Source organism: Corythoichthys intestinalis, chromosome 20, assembly GCF_030265065.1.
Source record: "Corythoichthys intestinalis isolate RoL2023-P3 chromosome 20, ASM3026506v1, whole genome shotgun sequence".
NCBI lineage: Eukaryota > Metazoa > Chordata > Actinopteri > Syngnathiformes > Syngnathidae > Corythoichthys > Corythoichthys intestinalis.
In genome coordinates this window covers 6,832,077-6,846,079 of record NC_080414.1, presented here as the reverse complement: position 1 = coordinate 6,846,079, position 14,003 = coordinate 6,832,077, and the positions used below count along the sequence as shown (strand labels likewise).

At 39.4% G+C, this 14,003-nt stretch overlaps 1 protein-coding gene across 1 annotated transcript; it reads left to right on the top strand.

Moving 5' to 3' along the window:
• Positions 1-155: 155 nt before the first annotated feature.
• Positions 156-13,724, top strand: nsmce4a (NSE4 homolog A, SMC5-SMC6 complex component). Its single transcript, XM_057824713.1, has 11 exons — positions 156-290; positions 3,412-3,611; positions 3,694-3,774; positions 5,185-5,315; positions 5,420-5,568; positions 8,389-8,488; positions 8,668-8,758; positions 10,049-10,143; positions 10,213-10,261; positions 10,345-10,430; positions 12,240-13,724. The coding sequence occupies exons 1-11, from the start codon at positions 268-270 to the stop codon at positions 12,312-12,314; spliced, it is 1,080 nt and encodes a 359-aa protein (XP_057680696.1). The 5' UTR covers positions 156-267; the 3' UTR covers positions 12,315-13,724.
• Positions 13,725-14,003: the final 279 nt, after the last annotated feature.

Sequence of the window (14,003 nt, the reverse complement as noted above, 5' to 3'; positions counted from 1 at the left end):
AGGTAATATTATTCACAACTCGAGTAATAAAAACATGTATTAGCATATAGCTACAAGATGTTCGATTAGTCAGGTACGTTCACGCCGCATTTTTTAATCAGGCATTTTTACACAAGCACATGACAACTCTTCAGCCAATCATATAGCCTGACTAGTGTGACACGAAGGCCCCCGGAAGTGTTCGTTTCGTGCAATGTACCCCAAAAGTTTGTCTACCTTCGAATGTAGTGCTCAACTTGGACACCAAGACAACCACACCAACCCGAGATGGAACAACAGCGGGAAATGAAGTATGTATGAATGGTATAACTTAAAAACGTTCGCTTTCTGTAGCAAATCTAGTATAAGTTACAAACGTTTGCTTTCTGTGGTAAATAAGCAAGGCTTTTGTGTTAGCCTGTCTCGTGTTTACACGAACAGTTTCAGAAATATAACTCGTTTTGCATTTGGAAGTTGACTATACTGTGCTCAAAAGTCATCAGTTTCACCCAATCTGTCCTCACCGCCATCTACATGCTTGGAGACGCTCACGTAGAATAACACAGTGTTTTTCAACTGGTGTGCCGCGAGAAAATGGGTTTCCTGAGCGAAATATGGGCGGCACCATCTTGGAAAATTTCTGCTTCGAATTTTCTGTTAAAAAACCTCATGAGTTGCGGTTAAAGTTAGCAGTGTGTTGTTGACGAAGTTCAAACTGCAAAATCAAGCCGGAGGAACCCATGGAATGTCCAAAAATGGATTCACCACAACGTAGATGACATTGTATAACTGTTCTGATCACTTCGTTGATCATTTGTGGACAAAATTATAACAGCCTGTCAGCCTGTGTTGACGTGAGCAGTGTTGTCACTAAGGGTGTAACGGTACATGTATTTGTATTGAACCGTTTCGGTACGTGGTGCTCGGTTCGGAACGGAGGCGTACCGAACGAGTTTCTGACGTAATGTAACCCTTACTTTTCGAGGCTGTGAGTCGATCGGGTTAGTTTCTTTGTGTAGATTATATTTACTCCGTCTTCCCTACTATAAGGAGGCTCAACACGGTACACTCCAGAGATCTGATGGACTCAAAAAATGGGTTACGTTTGCATATTAGTTTGAAAATCGACCGGATCCACCGTATTTTTACACGAGGGACTTCCGGTCTGCCCGATCCTAGCTACTATGTAGTAGTATTGACGCAGGAGAGTCACGTCTTACGTCAAATAGTAAACTCTGCCGTTGTTTTCGTATGCATCGTGTTGAGCCGCGTCTGGGACGTGTTTAACACGCGGCCGCACTGCGACTGGTGTGCATTGGCTGATTGACTTTAACGCCCGCGTTTCACTGCGTTCTCGCGGCGGCCACGTTGTCATGCAGTTGACGTTTCTGGGTTCTACTGTCCTGACTGAGATGGCCATGGGAGGAGCTTGATATAAACCCTAACCCCAGTTGAAGCCTGGGACCGTGTGCTTTGGTCAGATGAGACCAAGATTGAGCTTTTTGGCAACAAACACTCTAAGTGGGTCTGGCGTGCCACGAAAGATGCACATGCTGAAAAGCACCTCATACCCACTGTGAAGTATGGGGGTGGGTCAGTGATGCTATGGGGCTGTTTCGCATTCAAAGGCCCTGGGAACCTTGTTAGGGTGCATGGCATCATGAATGCTTTGAAATACCAGGACATTTAAAATCAAAATCTGTTGCCCGAAAGCTGAAGATGAGTCGTCACTGGGTCTTTCAGCAAGACAATGACCCTAAAATATGGCCACATCTACACAGAAATGGTTCACCAGACACAAAATCAAGCTCCTCCCATGGACATCTCAGTCCCCAGACCTTGTTTTGTTGGCAAAAGGGGGTTGTACAAAGTATTAACACCAGGGGTGCTAATAATTGTGACACACATTATTTGATGTCAAATAATTATTTCTTTATGTGGGATTTTTTTCCCCACTGAATAAATGCACTTGTATTGAAGGTTGAATTTTTCTTTTTTTCCATTAAGGTCCCATATTATTTGAATAGAAAAAAGAATATTAGAAGCCAAAAAAAACACATCTTAACCAGGGGTGCCAATAATTATGGAGGGCACTGTATCACCATTTCGATATTTTGTCACACCACTAATGGTAAGCGTCACCTTTTCCTTTTTTTCAGCACCTTTGCTAACCTTCTTGGAACCAGTGTTGATTTCTCTCACAAGAAAATACGCTGTGCGTCCGACTTCCGGCAAAACAAAAAAATTGCGGCGCTGTCGTAAATACAGTGGTACCTCTACATACGAAGTTAATTCGTTCCAGGACCTTGTTTGTAAGTCGAATTGGTTGTATGTCGAGCAGGATTTTCCCCATAAAATTCTTTTATAATCCCATTAGTTCGTTCCACAGCCCAAAAATCTACACTAAATCCTTAATAAATACTGCTGGTACTATTACAAATGGCAATTACACATAGCAAAACAAATAAATTATAAATAAAATCGGAATAATAATACAATAATAATAATAATAATTCCTGTAATGTAACAAATCATGTTCTAATGTGGCAGATATTCTTTTTCTGTATCTGAACGCACCGCGCGGCTGACGTGACACAGATGGAGCGTAGCGGCTGCGAGTTTACTTTCGTTTTCAATGTTTTCTTGGGAACACCTCAACTTTGGCGGTCAGGAGGCATTTTGTGTTGGATAAGTTCTGAAATAAATGATTAAAACCTGACGAAGTTGGCGATTTCTTTAGCGATGTTACCACAGTAATAACTGTCAACTTATAAAGACAGGCGAACGGAGGACCGTGGAGATTTATTGTTGAGCCAGTTCACGGGTGGGCACCCCACGCTCATATATTTCTATAATTTGCATCTTCATTTCAATGGTAAGTGTCATCTTTTTTCTTGTTTGACCACCTGTATAAACCTTTTTGAAACCTGTGTTGATTTCTCTCACAAGAAAATTTGCAGAGCGTCCGTCTGCGGCGCTGTCATGTCGTGGGATGTAGAAACAAATGGCGATTCAAATTTTATGTCGGATGTCGAAAAGTTCGTGTGTCAAGGCGATCTTGTGTCGAGGTACCACTGTACTATTGATAAATGCAATGCTTTAGCATTTTTTGCGCATTGCCGCCAACAATTAGGCCTAAGTGTGGAGTAGATGTTTTTCAGCCCAAAAAAATTCAAAAATTTTTTTCTTTTCAAATGAAATCTGCAAAAGTCCTGCTTGCACAGGTGCAAGTAGATGAAAAATTTACCGTTGTGTCAAATTTTAAGGGTAAAATGCCCCGATTTAGGAGCAGTGTGGAGACCTGTAGTGGATGATTTATATGTACAGATTTCCAAAAGTGAATAACTACCGTACTCATTTACAGAAGAAAAAAAACCTGCAACCTCTTAAACCTACGTTGCTGTTTCAGTGTTTATCTTTGATTTTTACAAGGATGGGGAAAGTCAGAGGCCGGTCCCAAAACAGGCAAGCAACCCAGCAGGACGACATTGTATCAAGCCAGGAGAATGGAGAGCAACAATCAGGAGTTGAAGGGTTCAACTTTGGCTCGATAAACCAGGAAGGATATACCGACATTAGCCAGAGAAGGGAAACGAGGAACAAGTACAGAAATCTCATCGATGTAGTCCAGCGTGAGTTACTTTAATTGACTAGAGATTGTGGTGGCTTGCTTTGATTGCTATTTGTCTTATGCTTATATATTTTTACTTTTAGGAAATAGAGAAGAGTTGATGACTGCTTCCAACACTCAACTCTTTGAGGTTTTGAAAGAGGCAGACGAACTTTTGGATAATGGTATGTTTTTTGAATTGTCAGTATTTTAATTGTAGAAGCTGCTTCTCAGTTTGAACAGCTCAGATGGGTTTTAACTGTCCGTGACGTCACTCTGTGACGTCAACCTGTCAGGCGTGTCAATAACGTGGCCCAGTCTGAACAGGCCCAGGTCTAATTTGGACACTTGCTTAAAGTAGTGTGGACAGTTAATCCTAAAATCCGAGGAATCAGATTGGAATCAGATATGCCTGCAGCCTGAACGCAGACAAGAGGCATGAAATTCGTGGTGTGGCATGCGTTGTAAGTGCATCTAAGGCTAGGTTCCTACCGCAGGTCTTGATGCACAATTCAGATTTTTCTTTTTGGCGTGGCCGTTCAGACTGCCTTTTTCCATTGAGTCCATCCATGTAATACGCGTGCGCACTAACTCGCAGTCCAACACATGCTGAGCAAACTGACCCGCATGCGTTGTAGCATCAAAACAAATGATTACACATGCTGGCTCTACGTCATTTTAGGGTGATCATATTTAGATTTCCAAAAAGAGGATACAAATAACAGACATAAATAATCCTCGTTTAGTCTTATATTCAAAGATTGTATGGATTGATAGAACGCATGCAACATACGGTCAGTTTGCCCCGACTCTCGGCCATGTAAGCAATATTGAATCTTGCTCATTTGGCGCACAGAAAGAAAACCAAGCATTCTCTGGCTTTTTTTTAACCATTTCATTTTTTATGACCGTTGTCAAGCGCACTAAAAGCCGAGTTCAAGCTAGGCGCTCACGCAAATGCACAGCCCTCTACCGCTCTTTGCTGACGTGGGTTTAGGCTCAGCTAAAGGACTACATATATCTTAATTTTATTTAGAATATTTGTTTGTTTGTTTTTTAAATGTATTTTAACTTAACATTACACTTATATTCCAAATTGCTGATTTTTTTGAAAAATAAAAATCCTGTTCAACGGAAAAAAGTTTTTTTTAAACCTAGATATTTTTTAAAAAAACAGATTTTAGAGCTGTAGTTGCAATACTGTGATACCGTGATATTTTGGCTCAAGGTTATCATACAGTCAGAATATCATACCAGCACATGCCTAGCATAAAGTAGAGCTACGACATAAAAGTATCCAATGTAAACAAAAGTAGGACAGCACACATATTTATTCTCAAATGTAGTTTATTCTGCCATGTAGTATTTATGAGTGTTTTTACAGTTTAATGAATACAGTAGGCCAGCTAATGGATAAGACATTTCATTGAGAGGCTTAATAACCTAACCAGTCTTTCCACCGGCTATCACTATCAGCTAGTAAAGCCCCAAGGTCTGTCTACAACAGGTTGACCTTGGGGAGTTATCAATTTTTATTCATATACACACGCAGTGTAAGAATTTGGTGCTGCACTGAGTCTGTTGCCGTTTGACAGTGAACAAGACGAGCGAAGCAGTGCTGGATTCCAAAGTGGTATTTGTAGCCACACAGCTCAATGAGGCGAAGGTCGACCAGTTGCAACAGCAGGAAGACACCTTTGACGTCTTCCCTTATGTTGATCACCTGGTAAGTGATTTCGTTTTATATGTGTACAATTGTGCATCATTTATCCATTGGTTGCGGGATATCAATGCACTTATCCTAAAAGCCGATTTGATCCCTCTTAACAGCTTTCTTTCATGGGTCTCAATCGGCTAGAAAGTGAAGAGGCAGAGAATAGTGAAAACGGAGTCGATGATTACCTGACCAGCGACGCCTGGGAAAGACTGGCCCGGAGAGCTGAGGACTGTTTTAGCACAGCACCCAGCTACCACTACATGTGCGTGATTAACCAGTTCACTGGGTTCATTTTTCTTTCTTTTTTTTTTTTTTTTTACTCCATCGAGAGCCAAGTCATTTTTCAGCTGTTTGCAAACCATTGGTGTATTGCAGGGGTAGACAATAAGGCAAATTAGCCATTTATCCTCTGGGCCAGTGGCTTTTGAAGTTCATTGGCTCCACTATCAAAACCATTGGCCCAGGTCAATGCATCAGTTATTAATCCCAATAATCACAAAAAAGAACAATTTGCTTGAATAACATTAATAATATTCATTTTTTTAGGTAGATTTAATGAAAAGTGCAGCAAAGCAGTGCAAAAAAATTGAATCGAGTGCAAATAATCTTATTCCAATTCCATAATCATTCCAGGATACATAAATGAAACCCAAATCGACTACAATGACCACTTCTACAGATTTTAATTAGGGCTGTCAAACGATTAACATTTTTAATCGCGTTAATTACAGCTTAAATATTAATCGCAATTAATCGCAATTCAAACCATCTATAAAATATACCATATTTTTCTGTAAATTATTGTTGGAATGGAAAGATAAGACACAAGATGGATATATACATTCAACATGTGGTACATAAGGACTGTATTTGTTTATTATAACAATAAATCAACAAGATGGTATTAACATTATTAACATTCTGTTAAAGCAATCCATGGATAGAAAGACTTGTAGTTCTTAAAAGATAAATGTTAGTACAAGTTATAAAAATTTTATATTAAAACCCCTCTTAATGTTTTCGTTTTAATAAAATTTGTAAAATTTTCAATCAGAAAATAAACTTGTAGCCCGCCATTGTTGATGTCAATAATTACTTACACAATGCTCATGGGTGCTGAAACCTATAAAATCAGTCGCACCCAAGCCAGCAGAGGGCAGCAAAACTCCATAAGACACAATTAACAAGTGGGCAGTTCACTGTACTGTCATTTAAATCTGTCTGAGCGGGGCATGTGCGTTAATTGCGTCAAATATTTTAACGTGATTAATTAAAACAATTAATTACCGCCCGTTATCGCGATAATTTTGACAGCCCTAATTTTAATGTTTTCGGGAAACAAACACACGCAAACATTTTCCAGGGGGAGACGGGCCCGCGCGAGAGTACTGTGCCTGGGTGAAGCATTCCTGTCTTCCTCTTATCGCCCTCTGGAAGTGTCCCCCAGCTCGGTTGTCATGGGAACAATTTAGAAATCAAAGAGACTACTAAGGCAGTTATGACTAACGATTTTCAAGCTACATTGTTGTTAAGACAATATTATTTTCTCCGTAGTCACACAGATGAATTATCATGTTATGTTCATACCATAGGTTTCATGCTCGTTAGCTTTTTTCTAACTTACTCGTCTGCACATGTGGGCATTGATCTATACACTTCACGGTAAGCCTCGTTTTTTTATCTCATCGTAGCCGAGACAATGCCAGCGGTCTCGCCACTGGAACTGAAACTTTCTTCCGCTTTTCATATTGGATTTCGCTTTCACTTAAACTGACTTTTTCTTTCTTGAGTGGTCTCCCCCCCCCCCCCCCCCCCCCCCCCCGGCGCTTGGCCGCGTGCTAGGGGTTTCAGAAACATGCCTTCTTGTATAGTCTCAAGTTAGGTTGGTAGTTTGATACTGACAATCAATCCGCTGCAGTACCGTATTTTCGGACTATAAGCCGCTACTTTTTTATAATTTGAATCCTGCAGCTTATAGCCCAGTGCTTTTTATTTGTTGATTGATTGGGGTTGATAGGTTACACTTTATTGGACAGCAGCGTCATAAGACCATCATAATAAATGTATGACATCATGGGCATTCCTGAATGCTTATGGCAGATGTCATTAAGTGTCAGCCGGCAAATTTTGTCACCAACTCCATTTATGTCCAGCTCGGATCGTTTACATCCATTCAAAAGTGAGATCATTTGCCGAATGACACAAAATGACATGTGTCATAAGCATTCATTAATGCTCATGGCAGTGTCATTTCATAAATCTGATGGTCTTGTGAAAGTCTTATGGTGCCATTGTCAAATAAAGTGCTACCAAATTCCATAACTAGCAATTAATGAAACAACTAGAACAGTAACTGAAGAAATAATTAGCATAGAACATGAATTTTGATTTGTTATTTACATCTGTAGCGCTGCAATGCTTGCGAGCAGGCATGTTGAACGAACACAGTGTTGACAGCAGGTGGCAGCAGAGGTTGGCTGTCTCCCCCAAGAGAAAAATGATGGCCAAATGAAGCTTCTTGAAGCAATGAAGTTTTGCAGCCAGTTGGTTCAAAGCTTCATGGTGGTTCATTTGGTCCTATGACAGTCTTATGATGTCGCTGTCAAATAAAGTGTTACCGGTTGATATCTTTTGGTGTAAATATCCCAAATTAGAGTGAGGACATCTGCGACTTATCTATGAACAAATACTGTTTTCGTGTCAAATTTGGTGGGTGGCGGCTTATAGTCAGGTGCGCCTTATAGTGTGAATAATACGGTTATCAAGTTGATCATGGCCATGTGGGAGCCAGCGAACGAGATGTGTTTACACCCCACAGAGAGCAATGGCCAGCTGCATAGACTGTAAGGTTATCTTTTATCGGGATCGCATAATGTCATCAAAACACGAAACCACTGGGGATTAATGTGGACTTTTTTTTGTTTTTTTTATCGACACATTATTTTTACCGGCCCCACTAGGCCAGTGGTTGGAGCATTCTGGCGGCTTTGACAGTATTAAAAGTACGTCTGCGCCATTTATATTGTCAACTCCTGTAATGCATCTTTTGCACATGCAGTCATTGAATCGGATCTCTTATTAGGTTAGGGTCCTTCCATGCCGAGCCACCCACTCCAAAGCAAAGAGTAGAACGACAAAGGAAACTCCCAAGCAAGGAAGCAAAAAGGATCATGCCAACTCTGGTAGCTATGACACATTCAGGCAAATACCTGTACCTTCATTCACAGAAAGCGAAAAATAATGTCTTTTTGTTTTATTGCAAATTTGTGTAATGTTATACTTCCTCTGTGGAAGACAGATGTTGTTCTAACATGTTTAAGGTTCCGTGACATGAGTTGGTTTGAATTTGTGCCTGTTTCAGCTGAAAAAGGTTGAAGAAAATGAACAGGAAGCCACAGAGAAAGAAGTGGATAGGATCTTGTCCATTCTAAACAACTGTCATCTAGCCAACCGTGAGTTTACAGGGGAGAAAAAAAGGAACCAACAACAAATGTTCATTCACTGCCACCCTCTAGCTTCAAATAATTTGGATGTCTACTTGTGATAAACTCAATTTAGTTCACGGCAGAAGGATGAAAAGAGCTTGTTTTCTGTTCATTACCCGTATACATAGACTTCATAATTATATTGACAGGATAGATTCCCCAGACACCGCGGCACGCCTTTTCGTGGAGGCCATCCCACACTATGCTTCAGTTATTCGCAGTCGGTCGTAGTTCTTCTCAAACACATGCAGCGACCCAACGCCAGATTTAGGTTGAAAAAGTACGAAAGCTGTACCACATACAAACAGGAAGGATTGTCTCAGGAGTGATTTGTTCACGGATTCAAGGTAATTATTATATTTTTGTACCATGCATGCATTTTGTAACGTGAAAAAATCAATGGGAGGAATTAGCCGCGACAGCATTGGCGTTATACATTGCAATATTTACTTAAAATAAACGCTAACTGCCTGATTTTTTGCTTTTAACCAAGAATCGAGACTGTTTTACGTCCATATCTATAAAGAATTCAGGGATTTAAGCATTTATTCGCAAGAATTTCAACGTTAGAAGCTCTTTGTGGTGATAAGGCGGTGCCACACTGGCTTAAAGACTATTAGATTGGACATATTTACGTAAAATAAATGCTAACTGCCTGTTTTTTTGCGTTTAACCAAGAATCTATGCTGTTTTAAATCCATATCTATAAAGAAATCAGGGATTTAAGCATTTATTCACGAGAATTTGAACGTAAAAAGCTCTTCGTGTGGTAAGGCAGCGCCACAGTGGCTAAAAGACTAGCAGCACATTCGACATATCTACTTAAAATAAATGGGAACTGCCCGTTTTTTTTTTTTGCTTTTAACCAAAAATCGAGACTTTTACGTCCATATCTATGAAGAATTCAGGGATTTAAGCATTTATTCACAACAGTTTCAACGTAAAAAGCTCTTAACTTTTAACCATAAATCGAGACTGTTTTACATCCATATCTATAAAGAATTCAGGGATTTAAGCATTTATTTATAAGAATTTTCAACGTAAAAAGCTCTGTCCGTTTTTCCACTCGGTCAGCTTTGACGAAAGGCCCCCTATTAATCAGCCCGGTGTCCCGTCAATACATTATGAAGTATATGCTGTACAGTAAAATATTATAGATATTCTGACACATGTATCGATAATTGTTATATCGCCATATTGTGAGATAATCGTTATCATTCCCACCCCTAACGTTGACAATGTGGTTCTGCTTCACAGCGTCGTCAAAGATTCCATATTACCAGTTTGTCATTGATCCCGACTCCTTTTCCCGCACAATAGAGAACATTTTCAACACGTCATTTCTCATACGGGTGAGTTTTCTCCGCAGCAAATTCAGTTGAATCCCCTTCTCCTTTCTAGCCTTTGGGTGTCTTTTTCAGGATGGATCGGCAAAAATACACCTGGATAAATATAAGGTTCCTTATATAGGTAAAATGCGTGATGTTGATTTGTTATTTATTCCTCCTTCAGAAAAGTCACTTACAGTAAGGAGATGTTTTTTTGTCTTTTAGCTCCTGTGGACGAGCCGGTAATAGATGCGACAGAAATACAAAACCGCAATGCAAGCATTGTTTCAATGAGCCAAAAGTTCTGGAGGGTGAGCAAGTCTTTTCAGGTTATTTGGAGACACTTAAAGGGACAGACACCGCGTAGAATACACAAACCGTGTATTTCTTGGACATTTGATGAAATGCTTAAATGCAGAAAGAGTGCAGTCATTTTATTTTTATGGCATTAGCTATATCCATTCACATACACAATGATGGACTCTTGCACAGATGCATGACCTCCGCGAAATTGTCCCCCATTAGACATAAATTGATAGACTTGTGCTGAAAATTTTTCGTTTGCGCTGCTATCGTTTTTGATTATACGGAGTACACGGCGCACCTTCAATGAATGGCCTATTTTAAAACCGTTTTCATGTATAGGGTGGACTGCATTCTCTTTTTCAAGACTCAAGTTAGAAAAAAAGACTTTTTGAACACCAAATTAATTTTTACAGAAAACAAAATACTTACAGTACATCTGAAACAAATGATTATAACAATATATTTGAGAGAAAAAGCATGTTATTTTGCCTCATTCTAATCTTAATATCTGAACATTTAAATATGTAAACTAAAGTGCAATCACATTCGTAAATGAATGTTATGACAGAACATCGCTTCAATGATATCTGGCGCCATCTAGCGTCGTGAATTGGTATAATGTCCAGACCCCGAATATAAGACGACTCCCACTTTTTCAGTCTTATTTCAATGCAAAAAAACACCGTCTTATATTCGGGCCAATACGGTACTCACTCAGGGGTTCAAATGTACTTGATGTGACAACTAGAGCAAACGTAGCACGAACAAATGTCATCCTTTTGGGTCCATTTTGCAGTAAATGGGCCTGAGAAATTAATTTTGTGTGTTGGCGTGACTCGCAACCCCCCGCCTCACATTTACTGCAAAATGGTCCCGAAGCTGTGCCATTTGTTTGTGCTACGTTTGCGCTAGTTGTTGGGACACCCCTCTGTTATTGATAGAGTTGGTACACTTCGTCAGCCGCGGGAGTGCTACAGAAAAGCTGCGAGTGACGTCATCACTCGAAATTATTATCTCAATATCTATAAAATTATGATTTTTATAAAATGATTGCAGCAAAGCTATTTTTTTAAAGCATAAACGAGCGCAAATGTAGCATAAAGGAATGGCACCATTTTGGATCCATTTTGCAATAAATGGGCTGCATGACGTCATCACTCGAAATTTATATCTAAAAAAACGATAGCAGCACAAATGAAACTTTCTATCGCACAAACGAAGCATAAACACTTGATATCATTTTTATTCATTTTTATTAAAATTGGGGTCTGGTTGACCTCAGATTGACCAATAGGAATTGTAAATATCTTAAAAACGATAGCTCAGACAAACCTTTTTACAGCAAAAATGATTGACATCATTTTCATATGAATCCGGAGAGCCAACTTCACAGCGGTAGGTGCATGCGATGATGGGTATTAATGACGTCATGAGGAAGGTCAGGCAATCGGATACATTTACATGGCTAAAAAAATTGTTAAAATAGTGCAACCATTGATAAAATGTCTGCCTCCATGTCAAATGGCCACTTTCTTGGAATACTCATTAATTTTTTTACTTAAGCGTTTCTCCATGATTACGCTTTTTAAAAAATTACATTGTTATTTCACTTCATTCAAAGGGATTCTTTGTTATCTCTCCTTTTAACTAGTCTGTAGCTTGGCATTGACCATCCAGAAGATTGTACATCTATAACAAGTTTAGTAGTTTGCAAGTGAAAGCTTATATCTGTCAGTATGTGTGTACTCGACACACATGGTGAGTCAGGTAGAGTTGAACCGTTAATGTTTTTTTTTCCTCTTTCATATTTCAAGGAGACCATAGAAGTGATGGACATCAAGAATGCAATGATTCCTCCTCTAACCACAGCCAGTCAACAGTACAACTAGCATTGTGTTACCAGAGGCTGACATTGACTGACCGACTGACCTTGGATTCCATGAATCTTTATCTATTGATGGTTTATTGTACATTTTTGCTCAGTCGAGTTCCTTTGGTGTGATGTTTTATCTGATAAGTGGTTTTTGGAATAAACTTTTAGTTTCATTTAGGCCAAGACCGGCTACACCTAAATTTACCAGCAAGTTTTGTTTTTGTTTTGGTATTTAAAGTGCAAAGCATCATCGTAGCTTTTGTGAAAATGCTGTACTGTATAAATACTTTACCAGACATGTTAAGTGCTGCCACTTTGTGGCAATTTTGAGCCATTGCATCCAATCATCATTTTAACATCCAAATGTTTGTTTCCCATAGTCCGGGGGTCAGCAACTCGTGGCTTTAGAGCCGCATGCGGCTCTTTTTAGCCAAGCGGCTCCCTGGAGCGTTTCAAAAATGTTTCAAAATGGAAAAAGATGGGGTTGGGGGACAAACATTATTCTAAATCATTGATATTTTAATGAAGTTAAACTTGAAGCGCCATCGTACAACAGAGTAGTCACGTGGTGTCTCATTCTCTGTAGGATGGACTGCAGGAAAACTAAACATTTAATCACGAAGGCTCATTATGTATTTGTGGCCAACTTGGGAACCATTTACTTCACCAATGCTTCAGGAGTATGTTGTTTTCCGCCTTGAGGAGGTTGTTGTCAAGGAAATGCATCATTGGCTGTCGCCTTGTAAAAATGCACTGCCCCCTAAGGCCTGGCATGAATACTGTTTTCATGCGGGATTGCAACATCGTTCGAATGGAGACGGAACCATGGGTTCAAACATGAAAACTGTCGTATTCCCGAAGCGTCACAATGTGGCCCCTGAAACTTTTGAAAGTTGGCTAATATACAGGGGTTGGACAGAATAATAGAAACACCTAACATTTTGGCATCATAATCATTGAACATAATTGTTAAAGAATGGCATTAGGAACATTCTAATGAAGTTGGGCATGTCATATTGTCGGCACAATCCCCAGACCTAAACATTATTGAGCATTTATGGTTAGTTTTAGAGATTCAATTAAGACGTCGATTTACTCTGCCATCGAGTTAGAATGGCTTAAAATTCCTTTTGAAACAATTCACAATTTGTATAAGTCAGTGCCTCGGAGAAATGAGTCTAATTGCTGCAAATGGCAGACCTACAACATTTTTAATTGTTTTTGTTGATTTTCATAGGCGTTTCTATTATTTTGTCCAATCCCTGTTGATACATACAGCATATGTTGCCTTCATTATTAGGCTTACATAAGGCTTTCAATTTTTGTGGCTCCAGACATTCTTTTTTGCCCAATATGGCTTTTTTAACATTTTGCGTTGCCGACCCCTGCCATACTCTAATGTAGTTCAGTACTTGTACCACAGCCACATCAAGACAGAAGACTATGAGGTGTGTTTCACTTCACCTCTGGTCAATAAACTCATATTACAAAAACGGATTAAAGCTTTCTGTGATTGAATGACCAATTTTTAATCGTGAATCCATTTCTGTTTTTTTTGTTGACACCCAGTTAAAATGATTAGGTTAATTTTCCGTTTTTTGTTTTCCAAAATTACAAGAAAAAAACATGACCGAAAGGTAGACGGACATTATAAACCAAACAATTTACATTTGTCAACAATTTGGTGTTTTAAATGAGTAGGTTG

Coding starts and splice junctions, on each gene's coding strand:
- nsmce4a (XM_057824713.1), top strand. CDS start 268: ATGGAACAACAGCGGGAAATGAA. Junction 3,775..5,184: donor AGACGAACTTTTGGATAATG/GTATGTTTTTTG, acceptor GCCGTTTGACAG/TGAACAAGACGAGCGAAGCA. Junction 10,431..12,239: donor TGAGCCAAAAGTTCTGGAGG/GTGAGCAAGTCT, acceptor TCATATTTCAAG/GAGACCATAGAAGTGATGGA.